The sequence below is a fragment of the Loxodonta africana genome, chromosome 3 (assembly GCF_030014295.1).
Source record: "Loxodonta africana isolate mLoxAfr1 chromosome 3, mLoxAfr1.hap2, whole genome shotgun sequence".
Classification (NCBI taxonomy): domain Eukaryota; kingdom Metazoa; phylum Chordata; class Mammalia; order Proboscidea; family Elephantidae; genus Loxodonta; species Loxodonta africana.
The window spans coordinates 88,477,759-88,503,325 of record NC_087344.1 but is presented as its reverse complement, the minus strand read 5'-3'; the positions used below and the strand labels follow the sequence as shown (position 1 = coordinate 88,503,325).

Genomic DNA, 25,567 nt, shown 5'->3' with positions numbered 1-25,567 from the left:
TGTAAAATATATCCTGAACCTGACAACTCCTCACCATCTCCACTTCTGCCACCTTAGTTCAAGCCACCATCTGTTCTTCCCTGGACCAGCCTCCTACCTACTTTCCTGCCTCCATTCTTGCCCAGCTATAGCCAGAGCAGCCAGAGATCTTACCATTTCCTTCTTCAAGCCCTCCAATGACTTTCCTTTGTAATTACTATAAAATTCCAAATTCCTTATTACGGTCTACAACGACCCACATGATCAGACCCCTGCTACCTCTTTCTCAGGAAGGCCTTGCCCAAGTGTTCTGTTGATAGTAATTCCCTTTACCCCACCTATTAATCTTCTAATTGCACTCTATTTTCTTCAAAGCACTTAGCATTCTCTGAAATTATTTATTCACTTACTTATCGTTTGTCTCTCTTATTGGAATGTAAGTTTCAAGAAGACAGGGATCATGTTTTTCTTGTTCACCACTGAATTCCTAGCAACGAGAGCAGTGCTGTGCACATAGTAGGTGCTCAATAAATATGTGTTAACTGATTGAGTGAATGAACATGCTGTCTTCTTCTACCTGTTATTTTCTTTTCTAAAAAATACCACCCATTTCCCTTCTCCCTCAAAAAACAAAACAAAGCAAAAATTTCATCCCTTCCAAGTGACAAACTCTATTCTCCTACTTATCCTTCACATTTCAAGTTACTTGTTTCTTACCTTCTAAATCTTTACCCTAACCCTTTTTCCAGTCTCATTGAGACAGAGTTAAGCACTTCCTTCTCAGTTCTCATTTTATTTTATTTTTTTCACTTTATCGATTGTACCTATTACATTATACTGTGGTGGTTTATGTATCTCTCTACCCACATTGGACTCTCAAGTTTTTCACGGACAAGAACTATGTAATATTCCAGTTAGTTTCCTTAGCACTGAGCATTGATAAATAAATGAATTAAAAAGAGAATCTTAACTTCCACAGTAGTTTTCTAGAAGGTAACATTGTTGCATGAGATACAAAGATGGGTAAGATTCTTGTATTCCAAAAATTGACAATTTGTTCATTATTCAATAATAGTTATCTTCAGTATGCCAGGCATTATGCTTAAGTGCTAAGGATACAAGGATAAAGGTTCCTGCCTCAAGAAACTCTATTTTAGTGAAGTATAATTTCCTTTGATTTTTATCAAAAACATTTCATGCTATAAATTAGTGTTTCCTAGGTATTTTAAATTTATAATTAACTTTTGAACTTATGGGACACAACAGGATAGACTTTTGGGATAGTTCTGCTGCCTGATTTTAATACGTTGTATGTATGTCTTCACATAGCTACAGATTGGCAAAGGAGTAGTGAGAACCTTGTACATATACAAAATATTTTCCTGATGCCATATGCATGGCATAATTACACTCAAGATGGACGGTAGAAATTATTCGGTAGGGTAGTATTAGATTTTTGTTTTCAATACAGAGAAAAAGGATTTTCTTAGTGTTGTCATAGACAAAATCTGTCTTCTGAATTTTGACTGAAACTATTGGATGCCTTTGAACTATGGTATTGGCAAAGAATATTGAATATACCATGGACTTCTAGAAGGAATAAATCTGTCTTGAAAGAAGAACAGCCAGAATGCTCCTTAGAAGCAAGGATGGTGAGACTTTGCCTTATGTACTTTGGACATGTTATCAGGAAGGACCAGTCCCTGGAGAACAACATCATGCTTGGTAAAGTAGAAGGTCAGTGAAAAAGAGGAATACCTTCAATGAGACGGACTGTCACAGTGGTGGCAATGGTGGGCTCAAACATAGCAACAATTGTGAGGATGGTGCAGGACTGGGCAGTGTTTCGTTCTGTTGTACATAGGGTCGCTATGAGTTGGAACGGACTCGATGTCATCTAATCACAGCAACACAATATGTATAAGTATAAACAATAGTTTTATGTTTCTTCTCCTCCAGAACAGTTATTTTTAATGGAATTGAACCAGTCTTTGAGTATACATTTTAGTTTAGTAGCATATTTGGAATTTGATAAAACTAGATGCTGGACAAATTTGGTTCTATTGGAGGAAATACATGTGACTTTCCTTATAGAAAATTCGTATTTATTCAAGATGTTTAGAACTGAAGTCTAAAAGCACCTTGGTAGAGAAGGAGTTAACAGGTTAGCTCCCCTTGGTTGTTCTCAGCATGCTGTCTTGCTTTTAGGAGTTGAAAAGATGATAACATTGGGTCTGGACATGCCTGTGTGGAGGTTAGGGTACTCCTGGGGTTTTGCAGCTAGCTGTAAAGCATGCTGGAACTTGTTCATCCCTGAGTTCCTTGTTTTTCTTTCAACCCTTTCAGTGCCCTGCAGGAGTCATTAAATCAAAGCTTCATGCTGATCGTCACCCACCGAGAAGTCCAGCGGGAGTACAACCTGAACTTCTCCGGAAGCAGTACCATTCAGGAGGTGAGTTACGTCTCACAGCTGAGGAGTAAAGGCACCTCATTATAGCTAATGTTGACCCTGTTAGAGAGGGCTTATCTGTTCTGGTTGGAAACTCTCTTTATGTTTCATTATTGGGTTCATAATTTTAATTAACTGGAGCATCAGTGATTACTGTAGATAAACTAAATGATGACCTAGAAAGATAGACGTTGTAAACGGGAGCTCTCGATAATTCTGAAAATGTCAATTTCAACCCCTGTTGAAAAATTACTCAACATTATGTAATATATTTGATGGTTTTATAGTAATTATTCACAACATTAATTTGCAAATTGTTGACATGGTGAATTTTGGAGAATATATTTATTTGAAAAGTTTTTCTCAAATATATTATTTATAATATGTCACCTGCCTCTTGTCAGAAAGAATATGAGGTGGCTTTTCTTAAGCAGTTTAGTCCCAGCCTTGGACAGTATTCATTTTCTAAAGTAAAATGCTACTGGAGACCCTCATTTAGCTCAGAGTATCTGAGAAGAATTTACTTACAGTGTCATTATTTTCTTCGACATGGCCAACCAGGGCCACAGTGTTTCAAAAATGAACTTCCCCAAGGGAGAAGAGGCATGTTCTTGGTATGCCTGTGCCCCACCCAACTTGTAAGTTGTGAAGACAGCAATCATTTGTCTACTAATGGTTTTTAAAAGGGAGTTAATCATTCTTGGATTATTTCATAGATTTATTCTTAGACTATATAGTTTTAAATAATTACTAATGTCATGCTGAAAAATAAGCCATTTTTACCCTAATCATTTCAGTAGTGGCTAAGCAATTAATGATTTCTTTTTTTCACATATTGTCAATGAATTTCATCTTCTGACTTTGACATAAATTATTGCTTGAAGCTTATTTTCTGTTTATCACTTGCACAGCTTGTTGACTGATAACTAAAGCCTTTAAATTTTTTTTTTCTGAAGCCTAATTTGAATTGTAGGTTTGAGTTATTTGATATTTTTCAAGATTTTAAATACATATACATTTAAATACATATGCTTCATTTTTAACCCCTATCGCGTGTTCTTCTATTCTCTAAATTTAAAATTTTATTTCTTAAAGGATCATTGTTGTTTTTAAATTTAAAAACAACAATTAAATTAAAATTAAATTGTCGTTTTTAAATTTACTATCATTGTATCTCAGAGTACATGAACTTTATGATAGTAAAATCTTGAGTTATATTTGCATATAACTAAACAAGGAAATTTAATTTCAAAGTAACTCCAGTTTAAACAACAAAGCAAAGGTTATAAGGTAAATTTCACGGTGCTGTTGATTTACTTTTTTGAACTGAAGAATAAGATAGTTTATGATGGGTAAATATGGACTGCCTTCTTTTTTTTCTGAATGAAATTTTTTTAGCTAATATTCCTTTTTTTTCTTTTTAACATTACATTTCTATAGTTTGGGTGTGTTTCAACTTTCTTCCACAAGGGGGCGGAAAGGACTATTAAGTTGATAGTCTAAAAAATGCCATTCAGTGCTTTCAAATTAGCTTCTCTTATATTAACAAAAAGGAGCATAATGGCCAAGTTATTGTTTGATTTACAGATAATTGGCATATTGCAGGGAGGAGACTTAATTTCACCCTTTTAAATTAAACAGGGAGATTTAAAAAGACATAAAATATTCATTAATGTTCGGTGATTATAAAGCAGTGGCATATATTTATTTTGCCTTTATTACTGTTTCGATGGGAAAATACTGCAAATATTTCCGAAATCGAGTTGGCCATACTGACAAGTTGATATGTTTAAGCAGCGTTAATGCAATCTGCTCACACCTGATATCCTATGCAGAATGATTCAAAATGACTACATCAATTATTAAAAGAAATATTTAAAATTCTGTAAAAGTGCCATCGTGTGCCACAGTTGGCTGAAACTGTTCTCCATGGCCTGGTGTTTAGATTATCAAATATATTTTTAAACTTCAAGGACTTGAAAACTGTAAATCTTTTTCATACCATTTTCTAAATATTATTTGAAAAATGTTCCACAAATATTTTTGGAGAGGCAGATATCCTCTAATTCTTGCCAAGAGTTTGGTTATTTCCTTTTATTTGTCTTTGCTGTTCCTTTTTTCTTTAGTTGATTTAAAATAATATTTTCAAATATTAGTTGCTAGGAAAAAATAAATGTAGCCATTTGCGCTATCAGTGGTTTTTCTGGAGTAGTTAGGTACACATAGTCTCTTTTATTCTGTACTGCTTAGAAAGAGGATGTGGCTCACACTCACTAGGCCCAGGATCACACTCTCCAGGCTTAGTCCTGTAACTTAGCTCCTTCACCTTGTGGAAATACCTGGCAGGTTTCAGGAGGAAGACAGGATATTCTTAATGCTACAGCCATGCACTCCACAGTGACACTTAAGTACGTCTGTTTTTTTGTGGTACAAGATTGAAAATCAGTTTGATTGCACCAGGATTAAAAAATAATATCTTGAAACTATTCTGCAATTTTATTTTATAGGTGTGTTTTTACTGTTAATGTGCAGGCTTAATGATGCCATGTAATGAAAGGGTACATTAATCTCTATCACCACTTTGAAGAATCTCTTTTCAGTCTTGTTTAATTGGCCCAAGAATGAATTCTGAACAATATATTACTTTGGTGAAAGGAAGAAATTAAAAAGAAAACCTTGATCATTTTTCTAGAATTTGATTTTTGTGTTGTAGGTTAAGAAAAAAAGAAAAAAACCTACCATTTGTGGGATATTTTTAATTTTTTGTAGCCTTTGCATTTTTAAAAGAATGCTTTTTTAGTACCTGCCCCCCTCCAGGGAATTTTCTGTTAAATGAAGCAAGATTGAAACAGGCACTTCTGATTTTAACTTTGAATTGGACAAAAATACTGTTTTTTGTTTTTTTTTTTTTAAATAATGAGTTAGAAAATAAAACTTAGATTCGGCTTGAAATTGAAATAAACCCCTTGGTGACAATATGTATTTTCCTGCAAGTTAGTGGTGATGAACTGATAGTTGTATAAATGTTTGTCATTCTGGGTCTGTGGTTTTGTGCCTCACAATTCAGGACCTGTGTCCTTTAGGTGCTCTAGATGTTAATGTAAGCTACTGAGATACTGAGGTTATTTTTTCTTAAACCTTTTATGAATCCTTCCAGTTAAATTGTCCTATGTAAGGAAAAGGGAATGACAGTTATAAAAAGGTCAGAATGGAGAGAGTTGTAAATAGTCATAAGAAGAAAAGTCTCTCCTCTTTCCATTATGGCAAAACAGCTTGTAAAAATTACCAAATAGTAGAACCATAGCATTGTGACAGCCTGTTTTCCACCTTTTTGGGTCCTTATTTAGCTACTTGTCACACTTTAAAATAGTAAATTTCTTTGAAATTTTAAACAAACTTACCTTATTTTAATGAATTTTCTATGTTAAGAATTTAGATTTTTAAACAGATAATTAATACAGATTCTATTGATTCTTTCTGATACTATTTAAATCTGTGGCTGCAAATGTACTTGTGATGGGTTAAATTAAGGAAAAAGAAAAAAAGATTAATTTGCTTACTGCAAATCCTAAACCCAGGTGTGGAAAGGGTATAAAAGTCCCTGAGATCAAGCTAACATTTCTTGGAATAGGCTTCTCTGTTGTCCATCTTACTATTGCAAAAGCTTCTATTAGGCAAAATATTCACTTTTCTTAAAGAGTAGGTGTCATACAAGCTTAAGGAATAAAGGCATGACCCAGAATAACAATGATAAGAAACCTAGGTATTTTGGATACAGAATTATGGAGCAGTATTTATCTATCTATTAGGGTGAGAAGCATAAGGAGTACCTGTTGGAATTTAGTCTTCTCCAAGTTTCTCTTACTCCAGCATTCTCCTTGTTCCTATTAATATTAGTTGGGTCCATAATGGGAATGAAAGGGAAAAAATTGAAAACCTATGAAGATATATCTTGCATGTAGTGGTAAAATATTACTAACACCATGTTGTACAAACTAGTGATTGTAACGTGGGAAGCCAGTGGAATCTGAATTCACAAGAAGTGAACCAAATACATAAGCCATACATCATTAATTTATAATAATTAATTATGAAAAACAAATAATTGTGGAAAAAAATGAGGCTAACTCCTATTCTGAAAATCTGAACCTTGAGTCAGATTAGTATGTTGTGTCTAGTTGTCTAACTTTCACTACTTACTCAGATAACGTGTGTTTCAGACTATTCTCCTTTAACGCTGGATGCCAGTAATAGTAATTAAATACGTGGTCTTTTATAGATCATATTAACGGGCGATTTTCTAGTAGTAGATTTGAGTATAGCTTCTTAACTAACAAGCTCTTTCTGTAAATGTTTTAAGTTATGTTTAGTTTTCTTTTTGGCTTGCTTGTTTATTTTCCAGTATGGGGAGGGTAGGAGGTGCTGGCACAGAGCTGAAGGAAGAGTGGGGTAGTTGAGAATGTGCATATGCAAGAGGGTAAATTCAGTTGTGTGCTTATTTAATTAAAAGTTTAAGTGGTTTGTTTTTACTGCAAGATAAATGGCATATATAAACTCAATTAGAATGAACCAGTTTTAATTAGCATATATCATAGTTTGATTTTTTTTTAATTTGAAATCACAAATGACATCTTAGCAAGAATGAAAGAGAGATAATTTCTTAAGCAACTGGGCAATGAATTGAAGCCTTTATTCATCTTTCAAAAAAGGAGATTATGAGTTTGTCTTTTAAGTATGCATGTATATTATTAGTTTCAAGTTAACATTTTAAAACTGACATCTGTAGTAATCATACCACTTCAGATGAACAAAGTAGTGATGATCATTTTATAAATATTGAGATTTTCTGTGAGTCTTAATAAATTATCTCCTTAGAAAATAAGTTTACATAATATTTACAGTGCAATTGCTTGAAACTGACAAGTCTTTTCCCCTCTCTGAAAGTATTTTAGAATATCAATTGAAAATTTTTCCAGCCTATGGAAGTATTTTTTTTTCCTGCATTTCCAAAAGATAGAAACAATAAAATTTTGTTAAGAATTAAAGACATTGCTTTAACCCTTTGTTATGTGAGATACCTACATCCTAACATCTTGGCCAACCACATTTCATAAACTGTGATTTGTAGGTTGGTAGTTTTGAAATCCTGGGTTAAAAGAAATTATGTTCAGCTATCAGAAACTAATAAACATAAGACATTTTTATATGCAAGAAAAGGCAGAGAGTAAATAATTGCACTGGTGACCAATACTGTAATAATCCTGTTTTACAATATGCACTTGACAGGTTGTAATAGTGCTAATTGAAGAGACTAATTCACACTTGCTTCATTCTATTCAAAGGCAAAATCAGCAGCTTGTTTTGCTTTTGACCAGATGGTCCTCATGAACACCTACTGTGCACTTTAAGTGCTTTACTAGAATTACAAAGGCTGGGGGCTGCGTTCGACTCCAAATGATTTGAGAAGAGAGAGAGAGAGGGGGAAAAAAAAACCTCTGTGCTCAATGGATTTGGTGCAAGTAAATTAATTCTAGTGGACCCATTACACACTGAGCCCCCTTTTCAAAGCTCTGAGCCTCCTCGCTTGCTCTGTAGCAATGAGAAAGAGAAAGGCAGATTACTGCAAACAGAAATAAAAAAAAGGGGTATGAAAGGGAGAAAAGAGGCCTTGAAGCCTTTCATATCATTTGAGTTTTTCAAGTGCGTTATTTTTGGGGAGGGTGGGTGTATGAAAAGCCAATTGGAGTTTTTTTTGTTTTAAAGTGCGCTATTTAAGTACCATGAATATAGGCGCAAGAGCAACAGTTGACTGAGTTTACTGTGGTGAAGCTTTGTGTCCGAGGATGAATCAAATTCATTATATTCAACTCTTTGTGTTTTAACGTGAATGTAGGGTTAGTTTCACAAGACTGTGTCTGTTTAGGATAATTATAATTTAATATTTTCCTTTCATAAAGTTATCACTGTAGATGTCCAAAATTTTAATCAAAGCAGGTTTTGTACATTGACTTTGAAGCACCCTGACAGTTTAAAATTCAAAGGAGAGCTTTTTTAGTTTTCAAAAGAAAAGAAAGGCTCATTCTAATGGCATTGAAGCAGAGATTATTATAACTAATTAGAAGTCACACATCTGTTAGCTTTTGGTTTGTGACTTACATATGTATTTTTTGAGTAAAATATATACTTTAAAAACATATTGCTGTTATTGAGAGAACCCAAAAGGATAAAGTGCACTTAAAAGAGCCGTTTATTTGAACCAGCCATTTTTGCAAATCTCTGTATGGTCTCATAAAAATATGTAATGTATTAAATGTGAATTGAAATTGTTTAATAACATTAAAGTTGGCATACCCTTCCAAACAAAATATTTTCATACAGTTTTATTTGCCTAATTCTGGTTATTAACCAATGTTATTTAGAAATAATAAGCAAATTTAGTTTCTGCAGATTTGTAGGTGTTACTGCTTACCCATAAAGCTGTTAGTATATAATACTCTAATTTGGAATACTGACATTGTAAAATAACTAGTTCTTATTCTAAGCTATGTGGGTTAAGATACAAGGGGTTAAATCTATAAATACTTGTCAATTATTTTGTGTGTATTTATAATTAAGTTTAATTCTTTTGTAATATATTTTAGTGACATGGTTTAATTTTGTTTGGTGGTATGTATTACTGACACTATCATTTAAGTTCATTTTAATTATAGCTATTAGTAAAGAGAACAATAACATCATACCAATAGTGTATAACTTAATAATTGTAAACATCTCATAGTTTTTTTCTCTATTTAGCTTACCTGTTTAAATGAATGGGTAGGGTTTATATTTTAGAAGGCATAATGCACCAATATATTTTATATATCATGTGGTTTAATTACATTCTATGAAAATAAAATACAGAAGTATAAAAAATCTTTTAGATTTTATTTTTCAAAGACTTTTAATCAAAGAGGGTAGCATACCTTCCTTGATACTTAAAATAAAATTAGATTCATTCCCTATTACTGTGGTCATTACATACTTTGTGACTTGTTCATTGAAATATAAATTTTAGGTTGGAGAGGGATATGATGGAAATCTCAGAAACTTTCAACCAACAAAACATCTAATGAAATTTGTAAACAGTGAGGTGTTAATGAAACGATATCCTTGGGGACAAAAAGACTTCCAAGAAAAAAATTTGAATGATAAAGACAAACTTACTGAATTTTTTTTTTTTTTTTTTGCAAAAGACTATTTAAAATGCAGGTAAGGATACTTCCTAGATTCCCCTTCTTTTGGGTACAATAAAAAGCCATCTTCAAAGCCAGTACCTCAATTAACAGGAATAGATTGATCATGACCATGGAGTCACCTGCTTAGGTAGGGTTGGCTCTTTGGTTTTACTGACACAGTGGTTGGAGCCTTTCACCTCCTGAAAAAGAGTTTATTTCTGTATTAGAGTGTTAACCCCTAGGTTCCTGAATGTCAGAGATAAAGTTCTGTCCTGTAGGGTAAAAAAACCGTAGGGTACGGCTCGGGAAAGGCTGCAGTTTCTTCACAGAGCTCAGTGAGTACCGCATTATTTAAGCTGAGAAATATTTTTACATTTAAGTTTATCCTGCAGCTCTAAAATGAGAATAATAACCTCCTCATTCATCCTTCTCAATCCCCACGTCCTCCTCCCTCCTTCCTCCCCCTCACCCTCCCACCCCCGCAAAAAAACAAGGAAGTAAATCAAAGGATGCAGAAGTGATTATAAAGTACTGGTGAACATAAGCTAGACCGTCGACTAGGTATATTAAGGCTTGCATGCAAAAAATTATTTACATGTTTATCCTTTTATGCCAAAAGTAACTTGGCCATAGCTTCCTAAAACATCTGCTATGGTAATTTTTCTTTTGTCTAATGTGCCTTGTGTATCACTTAATGCTATACTCTTTTTCAAACATATTTAGTGTGGTAAATATACTTTTTTTTATAAATCCTGTTACTCATTTTAGGGCTGCATTACCTTATTCCTATTATTATTATTTAAAAACTTTTTTTTTTAAGGAGAAAAAAAGACTTTAAAAGCTCACAGTAAACATTTCCTATAATGACAAAATGTATTCATTGCTTTGTGGTCATTGCGTGACCAGACAGTAGAGTGCTGGATTGTTTTAAGGTTTTTACAGCTGCAAGGCAAAAGCATCTGCTCATTGCAAAGCCGGCATTGTTTAATTTTGACACTGACTTTTTCATGCGTCTTGTACCAAACACTGGATTAGATGCCACTAAGATGAAATTTGTTTTAAGTTGCTCCCAAAGTACAGCTGTCATCATATATGGCCTTGTAGTTTAAGCAAAGCAGACAGATATAGGTGCAATCAGAATCTTTGTATAGGGTCACCTTACTAGGTTGGGGAGGCACAGAAGAGGAATGTTAATGATATTTTTTACTGGGAGTAACTGCAAAATTAGCTTCCACGCTTATTTAGTGTGTGTAGAAGCACCCTCCTGCCACCCCTTTTTTGTAGGGCATTAGAATGGGTATTATATATCTAGCGTTCAAACTGAATCATAATGGTCAAGTGTTAGGGTACCTTTGTGTACATTAGGCCGTATTCTCCCACAACTAATTACAAGAAAAATGATCAATTTATTGGTCACTGAAATACAGGGTCACTATGAGTCGAAACTGACTCGATGGCAACGGGTTTGGTTTTTTGGTTAAAGTAGTAATTGAAAATAAAACCCATTCTAAAGTGGTTCTGCTAAATTCTTGAAAAGTGGACATTTTTATAGAATGATAATTTTTCTTTAATGTTTCAAGTGAATGAAAAATGAAAGAGCACCTCACTTCCTGGGTTTCCTGAAATTGTGTGAATTTCCACCCAGCTGGTCCAAATTGATTGATACAGGGCCAAATATTTGTCTGCCCACATTTCAAAGTCTATAATTTGCTAATGAATTGTGGTAATAATCTTTCATCATACATGAAAGATTTAGCCAAACAATTTGCTAAGTATGTATTTTGATCATAAAATTTTTGGACTTAGACCAAGCTTTACATCTATTTTACAGCTAATGCATGGGGGGTGGAGGCAGGGCAGGGGAGGAATAACACTGAACATGGTCACTTGATGGAAAGGGATGAGGAAACAAGAGGAAAGAAGGTACTTTGGAAAATAATAATACTGGGAGAGTCATATGAGTGACAGTGGAAAGCAAATTAGACTTGCACTTAGAGTGCAAAATAGAATTTTTAAAATGCCAGCAGAGTTTTGGCCTGCAGTGCCCAGAGGTATGGTATCCATGTAGATGAAGGCAAGGAAGGAATCTTTCATTTCTGGCCACAGTTACACCACACATTATTTATGGAATAGTTTCCTACAAACTTCATGCTAGAAGAGTCAAATACCCACAAGATGGAAATAATTGTGAAGGCATCAGAATAAAAGCCAAATGTTTGTTGGACTTGATTTAGAGACTTAAAAAAAAAAAATCATTGAAGAAATAAATGTAATTTGACCAATTACAGCAGAGGTGAGAGGAAACTCCTACTTAAGCTTTTGAAATGGCTGTAAGGCACCCAAGAGAGTGTTTTCTCCTTCCAACACAAAGAAAAACTGTACAAAGGAAACTTGGCTGGTATTTGTGGGGGGAGATTTAGCGTTAAATAACCTATTTTGGGGGAAGTGTATGAGGTATACACCAGGATTAGGAGAGAGGGGGTAAAAGAATGTTAAAAATAAGGTTCTATCTTGTACTTTATTACTCTTTCATTGTTAGAGATAGAGGTGCCATGACTTCCTGTTTGACTGATGTGAATTGTTTTCAGGTTGTCCCTGAGGAGACTATTGGATAATAATATTGATAAAATTTTCTTTGGCTAGCCATTTAATGGCAGATAGATATAAATACTTCATGGTTAAAAAAGAAAAAGAATTTAGTCTTTTAAAGGGAAACCATATTATGAAAGAGACACTGGATCTTCCATTTTACGGATTTTAAAGATAGGCAGCTCTAGAATTTTCACATACTTGCTAGGCCTTTTGAATATGTAATTGAATGCCACATTTCCAGAGCATTAATTTGTATTCAGTTCTATAATTCTCTTTGTGTTCTCTGCTAGAGCTAAGCCTGTTTTAAATTTTAGTACAGCGTATGCCTACCTAAGGTAGCACCAATGGAAACTCTTGAAGTGTTAAGAAAAGTTAAAGATCTTTATGTCTAACTTTATTTCAGATAAGTTGAAAATCTTATTTTGCACATCGACTTCCTCTGCCTCTTTTAGTCTATTTTGCAAACAGTTAAAATCTTTATCACCTTAATATTTGTCATAATTTTCCAGTACCTGTATTGTCATTACATTACGATAGTTACTACAATAAATACTTAGTAAGTTTTGGTTTGGGAACCTTTATTCTTTTTATTTTTCCCTGTCTGCGGCATTATAGGAGTGATCCTGTAATCATTATGAAAGAAAAAAATATTAAAATCACACTTAAATAAAATTCAATATAAGTGAGATAATTAGTGAGATTCCTGATTCTCTTAACAATTTTATGAACACTCAATTTAAAAAATAAATATTAAAATTATAGATTCTGTCTGTTAAATTCAAGATATGCTGTTGGTATTTGTTTCCAGTCCTTCTTGTGTTCTGTTACCAAAAACACCTTGCATTTATATGCCATCCTTTGCCTAATTAAAATGTGAAATAGTTTACCTTATGGAGTGTGTTTATAATGTCTCAATTAAAAAAAAAGAATATTGGTTAAACATCATTTCAGTTCTGTTGAATTGGGGGAATTTTCCCTTATCCTTCACATTGTAAACAAGGGAACTTTAGTAAGATTTTTTAAAAGCTGCTATTTTCTTGCAGGTGGAAATTTTTGATGATAATGGATATACACATCTGTCACTTTGGTTGAACTTTGAAATTTCAGAAATATAATAACATGTCTTAGGAGCCCTGATTTCTATTGGTAACTTCAAATAATATAACCAATTTTTTAATATAACGAATGGACGAATATGTGAAGCATGCCTATAATGTAGATGTGATTGCTGTTTTATGCATGCATGTTATAAATCCAAACGATGTTGTCACCTTTAAATCAGTCATCTTTGCTGTGATACACATATCCTTGCTACTGCTCAGAAATTATCCCGTATTTCCAGGAACTGACTTTGTAGAGTATGATGCACTGTTTTGAATAACTTATAGCCAGTGTTTGTCTTCTGAAGGGGAGAAAATTGATTTGTTGAAACTGCCAAAAGTAATTTAAAGCCAAATGTTGTGAGCTAGGTGGATATTCAATCTGGGGACTCATATTTGTGTTTTTTCCATTTAGATGTCTCCTTAGCTCCTCCTCTTGCTGTGCACGTATATCTGCCTTAGGGTTTACCACACTCATTTGCAATTATCTGTTGACTTGTTTATTTCCCCTTTTCAACTGTGAACACTTTAAAAGGGAATAGGAAAAGTGTCAAATTCATCTCTTTATTTCAGGATCTCGTGGCACAGTGGTTAAGCATTTGGCTGATAACTGAAAGGATGGCAGTTCGAATCCACCAGCCGTTCCTTGGAAATCCTATGGGGCAGTTTCACTCTGTCCTATAAAGTCACTCTATAAGTCAGAATTGACTTGATAGCAATGGGTTCTTTTTTTAGCCATTGTATCTGGCACAGAGTAGATGTGCTTAATGAATGATGATGATGATGACAGATCTATAAAGCATTGAGATTATTTGTAATTGAAGGCATTTGCAAAAAGAAGTTACCTAAGTATTTCTGAACATTTCAAGCAGTAATTTTGAAATAAACATGTACTTTCTCTAAGGGATTATTATGAGAGGATGTCTCTGATTTGACTATATAAAGTCTCACTTATTTGTTAAAAGAGGCTGGGAATGGATACTTTGCACAAAAAGTGCAAAATAAAACCCTGCTTTAGAATAGATTTGTGTCATTCTTAATTGGTAATATCTGCCAGATAATTTCTTGGTAGTTTTCTTCTAAATGAGGTTCAAACTGGTTTTTTGTTTGTTTTATGTTTTCTAAACCTTGGGATGTAATGTTACAAATTTTAATCAAACTAACAGCACTTCTCAACTGGCAGTTAGTTGCTTGTGATTGTGGAAAGGTCACTGCGCCATGTTGTACGGAACCTGAGTTCTAGTCCTTCTGTCACTAACAAGCTGCATGAACATCTAGCCCTGAGTAGCTTGGGATTTATTTTTGGTTTAGTTAGATTTTTCTAATGTAGAACTGCAGCAACCCAAAGTTTTTGCTAGCAAAAATATTAAATGTCTTGAAACCTTCCCTGTGTCCCATTGAACCTGGTATAGAATAAGTATAATGTCTAAAAACCAAATCAATTGTCATCAAGTGGATTCTGACTTACGGCGACGCTATAGGACAGAGTAGATCACCCCCTAGGGTTTCCAAGGAGCAACTGGTAGATTTGAACTGCCAGCCTTTTAGTTGGTAGCTGAACTCTTAACCACTGTACCACCAGGTCTCCAGTACAGTGCCTAAACAATAACAACAGCAACAAAACCTGTTGCCATCGAGTTGATTCTGATTTATAGTGACGTTATAGGACAGAACAGAGCTGCCCCATAGGCTTTCCAAGGAGTGACTGGTAGATTCAAACTGCCATCCTTTTTAGTGATCAGCTATGTTAGATATCTAGTGCTGCTATAATAGAAATACCGCAAGTGGATGGCTTCAACAAAAAGCTTCTCCATGTAGGAACCCCAGGTCCAAAGGACATGCTCTGCTCCCAGCGCTGTTTTCTTGGTGATATGAGTTCCCCACATCTCTCTGCTAGCTTCTGTCTTTTATACCTCAAAAGAGATTGGCTTAAGACACTAATCCTGCAGATCTCATCAATATAACTATCATTAATCCATCTCATTAACCTCATAGTGATAGGATTTACAACATGTAGGGAAATCACATCAGATGACAAAATGGTAGACAGTCATGCAATAGTGGGAATCATGACCTAGCCAAGTTGACAGATATTTTGGGGGGGGCACTATTCAATTCATGACAGCAGCCAAGCTCTTAACAACTGCGTCAGTTTAGTGCCTAACCCCACAAAAAACCAAACCCGTTGCCGTTGAGTTGATTTGGACTCAGCGGACCTATAACACAGAGTAAAACTGCCCCATTGGGTTTCCAAGGAGTGCCTGGTAGTCTTGAACTGCCATCCTTTCGGTTAGCAGCCAAGCTCTTAACCACTGCGCCACCAGGGTTTCCATATAGTGCCTAGCACCTTTAAATGATTGTTGCGTGAACAGTTGTTTACATGAATGGTTATACCGTGGTTAAAAAGAACCTGGAAACCTGGATTCTAATACATGCTTTTTTGGTTTTATGTGATTTTAGATAGTTTATTTAACTACTCTGGGTCTGCATCATCTATGAAAAAAAGGGAGGGGGAATGATTTTAAAGAATTTTCTGGTTCTAAAATTTAGTGATTATATATGAATTTAGAAATCTCACATGTGCTTTAAGTGAACCGTTTATTTGAATGATTTCTCTGGAGAATATTCTAGTCAGTGATTTTCTGGCTGCTGATCTTGAAAGTTGATATCAACTATATTGAGGGGAAGGAAGAGGCAGCTTCATATTGGGTTAGTGTTTTGTATTTTTCAGCTCCCTTCCCTGTGTCTGAATTAATTTGATCCTTAGAGCATATACTAGTGTCAGCCTGCTGCCTATGGCTATGCAGACTGATAATGGTGCCTGTTGGAGCTGTGCAGCATCACAGTCTTGGTGAGAATGTGAGTGCAGGACTCAAAGGTCACCTCTCTCTGCTGTATAAATGAAGGTATTGATGGAGAACATAAGTAAGGGATACCTAAGAGTCCACAATTAAGTCATTGATTTTTTTTTCCACTGTGTACAGTTTGTAGTGCCTTCAGGACTCCCATTTCCTAAACCTTTGACCCATAAATATGGCCTGTACTGTAGCACTGGAGCCCTGGTGGCACAGTGGTTAAGCTCTTGGCCTCTAATCAAAAGGTCAGCAGTTCGAATCCACCAACTGCTCCTTGGAAACCCTATGGGGCAGTCCTACTCTGTCCTATAGGGTTGTTATGAGTTGGAATTGACTTGACAGCATTGGGTTTGTTTTGGGTTTTTTTTTTTTGTAGCACTAGCTACCTCACCTCTTTAGAGTATCGAAAAGCAAAGATGTCACCTTGAAGACTGAGATGCACCTGACCCAAGCCATGGTATTTTCAATTGCATCATATGCATGTGAAAGCTGAACAACGAGTAAGGAGGACTGAAGAAAAATTGGCGCCTTTGAATTGTGGTATTGGCAAAGAATATTGAATATACCATGAACTGCCAAAAGAATGAACAAATCTGCCTTGGAAGAAGTACAATGTGAATGCTCTTAGAAGCAAGGATGGTGAGACTGCATCTTGCATACTTTGGACATGTTGTCAGGAGGGACGTCATGCTTGGCAAAGTACAGGGTCAGTAGAAAAGAGGAATACCCTCAACGGGGTGGATTGACACAGTGGCTGCAACAATGAGCTCAAGCATAACAATGATTGTAAGGATGGCGCAGGACGGGGCAGTGTTTCGTTCTGTTGTGCACAGGGTCACTATGAGTTGGAACTGACTTGATGGCACCTAACTACAACAACAGCTACCTCACCCTCCTTCAGTCTCACCACATAGACTTTCTCCTCACCTGTAAAATTAGACTGGCAGTTATTTTTGCATTATGAGAATGAAAGTGTGTCAATATAGGTGAACACAACTTTATTAACTCTAAAATATTTTTTATAGGAGTTAGTTGTTACTCTTCTTTCCATGTATTCTAGATTTTATCAAATGAGATTACTGGCTTGTCTCTGAATATGCCTATTTTTCAAAAGGCCTTGAATCTTTGTTCGTGTAGTTCCTTCAGCTTTTCTCCCTTGGCTTGACCGCTTCCGCTCATGCCATTTAGAGCCACATGTATATTTCAAGAAGATCACCTCAACTGGTACATCATTCAGGAGACCTTCCCTAATCCCCTGTTCTGTATGAGTGTAGCCTCTCCTGACCTCTTTATTTTGCCCTCATATGCTACAAAGTGATATTGTGCCTCATACTTCACTCACATCAGAAATTGTTTAGCCCATATTCTAGCTCATATACTCATTGAGGAGAGGGGGACTATATCTTAATGATTTTTATATTCTTTACAGAACTGAACAGAATGCTTCAAGCATAATTGAAGAACAAGAAATACTTGTTGAAATTAATTTAATTCTGTTAAATCAATCTAACCCACGCACTTTCATAGGCATCTATTATAGCACTTATCGGTGTTAACTTGCAAACATTTGATCTAAGTTACTAGTTATGGAGTGCTGGAGCTAATGCCTATCTGTACAAGAGAGCTGATTGTTAAATATTCAGGGATTTTGTAAATCTGATAAACTGTTGGTAGCTCGAAATCAGCCTCATGAGAATATTCACACTGTGGAAATCAGCAAACTCTCAAATTACGGCTTTTTGTTTTTGATGAGGTAGCTTACCAGCATACCACTAGTTGTGTGTCTCTAACTCTCATTGGATTATGAATGCCTTCAAATTCATCTTTGCCTCGATGTCTGGCCTGATAAGAGCACTTTTTTCTGAATTAATGAATAAATAAGTGATTTTTTTTTTTAGTATTAGCTGCCTTTTTCCTCTGTTGCCTGACCCCTGCTGGCAGAAACTACTCAACGGCACTGGGTTGGGTTTTTAGTATATTTTTTAAGGCTTACTTTTTTAAATGGCCCATTGCCATGGACTGGAGTTTTCTTTCTGCTTCAGAGCTTGAACCAAAAACAAAACAAAACAAAACCCAATACTGTCTTTTGGAAATCACGGCTGTTAAGCACACATATTTCAGTAGAACAGTAAGGATGGCATTTCTGTCCATTATCGCCTTGTTAAGCTGCTCCTGCCATGACTTTGCTGCCTGCTAAGTTTTTGGCATTATTGCTTAACTGACTAATTCACCTTTCAGCTTCCAAGTTGGAAGCCAGTAGTGTGAACTATCTTCAATTAGCAGAAAGATTTCCTTTCACATTATAAGAGGTAACTAACTTATTATTTCTCCCTAGTCATAGATAGTGTAAATACTGACAAATAAAAATGTGATGTCTTAGGAACTGAAAGTATTACTTAAAATTACTGCATTAAAGCAACTGTAGTGTAATATTTATGTAAAATGAAATTTTAAAATAATGCTAGTAAGAGTCATTTGGATTTTCTAGTTTTGTTAACATGCCATATCCTCCACAACCTTGATGCATTATATATTTCTGAAAAAAAAGAATGGTTTTCTGTTTTCTGACCATTCCATGTGACATCTAATGCCATCTAAACTTGAATCCATTTCAATTTCTTTTAGATTTTGAAGAAGATAAACACTATGTTCAAACCTCAACACTAAATATTAAAAGAATAGAAAGAGCTACCTACTCTCTGAAGTTCTCAGTAAATTATATTGTCTTTTTTTACATTATGTTTACCGTTACTTAATAGTGCCTGAAATCCTGTTTAGAAAAGCTGAGGTTTATCAGTATGTATTAAATCTCTGTTAGGATCACTCTTGTAACTGAGAAGGGCTAACCACTTACTAACATAATTTTTTTTTTTTAATTCTGCTCTTATTTTACACAACAGATTAATTTTGTTGGTAAATTCAAGACAGACAGAAAATGACATTAGACAAGATGCATGTTTGTTTTATTGAAAGTGAGAAAAATTTCAAACAGTTTTAATTAGGTGCAAGTGCACTCTATCTCTAGAGGTACATCTTTCGATATCAGCTATGCAGTTGCACATTGAAATTCTGTGCTGTATGGGATTGATGTACCACAGACAGGGATACTGAAGATATTTGATTCAAGAATAATAATGGAGTGATGACATTTTAATAAAACCTTGCCTGTTGTATAGAAAAGTTAAGTGATAGAAGCTAATCAGAAAAATAGGAGAGCCCTGTTTTGGTTAAAGATTTATAGTGTGTTAGTATTTGTTTTCAAGGGTGTGTATAAGAGATTATTAGTGAATCATTTCCAGAAGTTAATAAGCATTTGAAATTTCCAATAAATCAAAACATACAAGATAAACAGCATTTTTCCCTCTGAAGAAGTTAAGGTGAATTTAGGACAAAATTTGGTAGAAAAGAAGCAGACAACTAAGAAAGGCTTTTCTTTTGTCGAACATTTTATAAAAATAGGCAAAATTCTGAATGTAGTTTTTGTGATCTACAATGCTGTATATGATCAGTTTATATCTGTAGAAGCAACTGCTCAGGTTACCATATAGAATAGCTTTCTATTCACTCTTTGTGTAATTGATTCACTTAAATTCTGTGTGTGCCTAAGTGTTCTAACTCTAACTATAAAAAAAAAAAAATAGGATGGGAAAATCAGAGGTACTTTAAGATGGTCTGAGCATCACTAAAGAAGGATGGAAAAAAACAAAAAAAACCAAACCCTTTGCCATCGAGTCAATTCTGACTCACAGCGACCCTATAGGACAGAGTAGAGCTGTTCCATACAGTTTACAAGGAGCACTTAGTGGATTCAAACTGCCGACCTTTTGGTTAGCAGCTGTAGTTCTTAACCACTACACCACCAAGGAAGGACAGAAGCTCTCAAAATTATAATCGCCTGTCAGAGATTTTTGTGATAAGAACTCCTGCACTGAGTAGGTGTTTTGACTGGATAATCCCCTGGGTCACTTTTGGCTCTAAATTTCTTAGAATCTATGATGAAATTTCAGTGTTTCCTTGATAATATAATAAAACATTATAACTTCTCTTTGAAGGTATCTTTTCTATAAAATGCACCTTGTCTAAACAATAAGTTTATATTGTCTAAATAATAGCAGGGAAAAAACTAAAAAAGTTTTGTAATTAATATTTAGCGATAAAGCTAATTGTCCATAACACTTGAACACAAGTTTTACAAAACAGAAACTAGATACTTCTGTTATCAGTCTGTTACACACTGTTAAAGTTTAATGTTTCTTTAACTTGGAAAATGTTAATCTTTTAATAACCCGTAATTCTGAATCATAATTAATTCAATATTAAACAAATATAATTTCTTAAGGCCCTACTATGGGTACTAGAAGCATCTCAATTGGTATTCGGTCAATTTCTGGAGCCTTGTTTTTCGCCAGTGCCTTCAGTGCAGCTTGAACTTCTAATTTGAGTACCATCGGTTCCTGATCATATGCTACCTCTTGAAATGGTTGACCATCGACTAATTCTTTTTCAACAAACGGATGCAGTTCTGGACGTACTCACTCATCTATACCAAGAAATATGGAAGACAGCTTCCTGGCCAACTGATTGGAAGACATCCATATTTATGCCTATTCCCAAGAAAGGATCCAGTGGAATGTGGAAATTATCGAACAATATCATTAATATCACGTGCAAGCAAAATTTTGCTGAAGATCACTCAGAAGTGGCTCCGGAAGTATATCTACAGGGGTGTGCCAGAAATTCAGGCCAGATTCAGAAGAGGACATGGAACCAGGGATATCATTGCTGATGTCAGATGGATTCTGGCTAAAAGCAGAGAATGCCAGAAGGATGTTTACCTGTGTTTTATTGACTATGCAAAGGCATTCAACTGTGTGGATCATAACAAACTATGGATAACATTGCAAAGAATGGGAATTCCAGAACACTTAATTGTGCTCATGAGGAACCTTTACATAGATCAAGAGGCAGTTGTTTGGACAGAACAAGGGGATACTGAGTGGTTTAAAGTCAGGAAAAGTGTGTGTCAGGGTTGTATCCTTTCACCATACCTATTCAATCTGTATGCTGAGCAAATAATCCGAGAATCTGGAGCATATGAAGAATGGGGCATCAGGATTGGAGGGAGACTCATTAACAACTTGCGTTATGTAGATGACACAGCCTTGCTTGCTGAAAGTGAAGAGGACTTGAAGCACTTACTGATGAAGATCAAAGACCACAGCCTTCAGCATGGAATACACCCCAACATAAAGAAAACAGAAATCCTCACAACTGGGCTAATAAGCAATATCATGATAGATGGAGAAAAGATTGAAGTCGTCAAGGATTTCATTTTACTTGAATCCAAAATTAACACCCACGGAAGCAGCAGTCCAGAAATCCAAAGATGCACTGCGTTGGGTAAATCTGCCGCAAATAACCTCTTTAAGGTGTTGAAAAGCAAAGATGTCACCCTGAAGACTAAGGTGCGCCTGACCCAGACCATGGTATTTTCAGTGACATCATATGCATGTGAAAGCTGGACAATGAATAAGGAAGACCAAAGGACAATTGATACTTTTGAATTGTGGCGTTGGCGAAGAGTGTTGAATATACCATGGACTGCCAAAAGAAGGAACAAATCTGTCTTAGAAGAAGTACAACCAGAATGCTCTTAGAAGCAAGGATGGTGAGACTGCATCTTACATACTTTGGACATGCTGTCAGGAGGAACCAGTCCCTGGAGAAGGACATCATATTTGGTAAAGTACAGGGTCAGCGGAAAAGAGGAAAACCCTCAGTGAGGTGGATTGACACAGTGGCTGCAACAATGAGCTCAAGCATAACAATGATTCTAAGGATTGCGCAGGACCAGGCAGCATTTCCTTTCTGTTGTGCATAGGGTCACTGTGAGTCTGGACCAACTTGATGGCACCCAACAACAACAATGAGTACTAGAATACCACCAAAACCATACCAAACAAGCTGTCATTGAGTTGATTCCAACTCATAGCGACTCTATAGGACAGGGTAGAACTGCCCCATAGAGTTTCCAAGGAGAGCCTAGTGGATTTGAACTGCTGGCCTTTTGGTTAGCAGCCGTAGCTCTTAACTACTACTCCACCAGGGCTCCCCTAGAACACCACAGTGAAAGTAATTTTCCTTTTGTTTTTTTTAGCTAGATTTTATCACAATGCGAAGTATTACTTATTTTGAAGCAAAGATATTGATCGAGGCCTCTTGAACTTACTCCTGTTTAGTTCGTTTACCAAAAAAAAAAAAAAAGAATAGAATATACTTTCAGTCTATTGTTACTAGATGCCTTAACTGTGAAGATGTATGGTTCAAATCCTACTAAAATAAGTTTATGGACAGAAACTATTTTTTAGTATTTGCATTTAGAATATCTGTGACATGCAAATATATGTGGGAATATATAGCAATTACCAATATTTTCATTTTATATTTACCTACTATGTGCTTTACATTTTTAATTATATAATGTTATACTTATTATTCATCATAAAAATGTGTTTCTGTATAACATAGAAATAAAGTAGAATTTACTGAAGAAATCTTTTCTTCAGCCATATATATGCCAAATGAGTAATAAATCCTTAAAGATAGTAGAGTAGGTTTAGAGTATGGTGTTGTCTCATGAAGTTGTGAATCACTCTCAACCACTTGGCCTCTTGGAGAGAATTATTTTCCACTTCATACCACTGTTTTGAAGAACAAATTACTTGAGGCTTCATACCTAGAAACCATTTATTTGCTGGTTGTTTCAAATGATTAAATCAGAAAAACATTGACAGTTTAGAACCATTCTCCACCTTCCAGCAGATGTTGTTATGGTAACTTTTAGTGTGTGAAACTTTATATGTCCCTTGCTTCTACATTGTAAAATCTTAAATCTGGAAGTATATTTCAAGTGAAATATATTTGAAATGTCAAACATACTTTTAATCAGTAACACATATAGTTAGACTGTCTCTCTTCTCTTTTCCTATTGCTTTGAATATAGAATATGAATCCCCTGTATCATGAGCTTGTATGGAAAAAAGTTTATTGAATTCATTTGTGTATCTAGCCCTTACCAGGGCCAGAGGTCTCAGTGCTCTGTGAATGCTGTTTGAGTAGAAGAATGATCACACATAATGATGTTATAAAAAATTATATGTTAAAATTCATATTCACACCAGTTTTGTTTGACCTCTGTGACTTTTTGAAAATTCTCACTTCATTAAATAATTTGTGTAATATTGACTTAATTATACAGAGCAAAATGCACAAAATGACTTTCCTTGGTGTGGAGAATGGATCAAATAACTCAAGAAACTAGGATTCTATCATTTACTACCTGTGAGATACTGTAGAATCCATTTACTTGACTCACCGAACCCATCTACTCTGCTATAAAATGGAGAATTTCAGAGTTAGAAGACACTATAAAGTATTCATTTTAAAAGCCTAGATTACCTGACTAATTAAATGTCAGGAACCTCGGTATATCTTTGATTGTTCCTTTTTTTTTTTTTATTATTCTCCACATCCATGCTAGCCACCGTCATCTCTTATCTGAACTACTATGATATTTAATTATTGGATCTCCCTGCTTCAATTCCTAAACCCATACCCCCGATGTATTATTCACATTAGCCAAAGTAGCATTTTAAAAACATTTACCTATTACTTAAAACTCTCAGTAATATCCCACAACAGTTAGAATAATGTACAAATTCCTTACCATCGACTACAAAGATCCCATGAGCTGATCCCATATGATCTGGTCTACCTCTCCAGTCTCATCTTTTTGTACTTTCTCCCTCAGCCATCATACAGTATCACATTGACTCCTTTACTTGAATGACAAGGCTCTTGCCTGTCTTGTAGCCTTTGCTCTGGCTGTTCTTTCTATCTTGAACATCTTCACAAGATTGGCTCCTCATTCTTCAGGTCTCAGCTTACACATTGTCTTGAAAGGACTTCTTTGCCACCATCCCTCTGATCTAACTAGGTCTCCGCTGCTTTGTTAGCTTCCATCATTAAGCCCAGTTTATTTCCTTCATAGGAGTAATTGCAAGTTGTAATTATGTATTTGTTTGTTCACTTGTCTTTCCCATTAAACTGTGGTCTTCCTGGAAGCAAGGCCATGTCTGTCTCATTCCCTAGCATAACCCCAGTACCTAGATCAACAGTTGCAACAAAATTTTACTACCTCTAAGGAACTTTTCCAGTTAAGCTCACTTTCTTCCTCTTCTGTACTGATATAGCAGTTTGTACCAGATCCATCACTTACTACGTTCAGACCTTGGTAAGTTATTTTGCCTTTCAATGCCTCAATTCCCTCATCTCTCAAATGTGATACATATCTGATGAATTCGTTGTAAGACTTAACTGTATTAATGCATTTAAAGCTCTTAGCACAATGCCTAAAACATAATAAACACTCAATGATGTTAGTTTTTAATATTATTTGCCTGAATTATACAGACATAACTTAGAGATATTGCAGGTTTGGTTCCAGACCACTGCAATAAAGCAAATTATTGCAATAAAGTGAGTCACATGAATTTTTTTGGTTTCCCGGTACATATAAAAGTTACATTTACACTCTACTGCAGTCTATTAAGTGCTCAATAGCATCGTGTCTAAAAAAACAATGTACATATCTTACTTTAAAAATATTGCTAAAAAATGCTAACCACCATCTAAGCCTTCAGTGAGTCGTAATCTTTTTGCTGGTGGAGGGTCTTGCCTCTATGTTGATGGCTGTTGACTGATCAAGGTGGTGGTTGCTGAAGGTTGGGGTGGCTATGGCAATTTCTAAAAATAAGACAACAATGAAATTTGCCACATCAATCGACTTTTCCTTTCACAAAAGATTTTTCTGTAGCATGCAATGGTGTTTGATAGTGTTTTACCCACAGTAGAACTTCTTTCAAATTTGGAGTCAATCCTCAGACCTTGCTACTGCTTTACCAATAGGTTTATGTAATATTCTAAATCCTTTGTTGTCATGTCAATAATGTTCACAGCATCTTCACCAGGAGTAGATTCCATCTCAAGAGATCACTTTTTTTGCTCATCCGTAAGAAGCACCTCCTCATCCGTTGAAGTTCTATCATGAGATTGCCGCAATGCAGTCACGTCTTCAGGCTCCACTTCTAGTTCTCTTGCTCTTTCCACCACATCTTCAGTTACTTCCTTCACTGAAGTCTTGAACCCCTCAAAGTCATCCATGAGGGTTGGAATCAACTTTCAAACTCCTGTTAATGTTGATACTTTGCCCTCTTCCCATGAATCACGAATATTCTTAATGGCATCTAGAATGGTGACTCCTTTCCAGAATGTTTTCAACTTACTTTGCCTAGATCTATTAAAGAAATCACTATC

General features: G+C 35.3%; 1 protein-coding gene across 3 annotated transcripts in view; it reads left to right on the top strand.

Moving 5' to 3' along the window:
• FAF1 (Fas associated factor 1) overlaps positions 1 to 25,567 on the top strand; it is a 620,612-nt gene that overhangs the window by 272,910 nt on the left and 322,135 nt on the right. For all 3 annotated transcript variants that reach the window (XR_010321387.1, XR_010321388.1, XM_010591294.3), the window contains exon 7: positions 2,326 to 2,431. Coding sequence is in view for 1 of the 3 variants with exons in the window: in XM_010591294.3 (XP_010589596.1) it covers positions 2,326 to 2,431 (106 nt within the window). In the remaining 2 variants the exon portion in view is untranslated. The remainder of the gene's footprint in view (positions 1 to 2,325; positions 2,432 to 25,567) is intronic.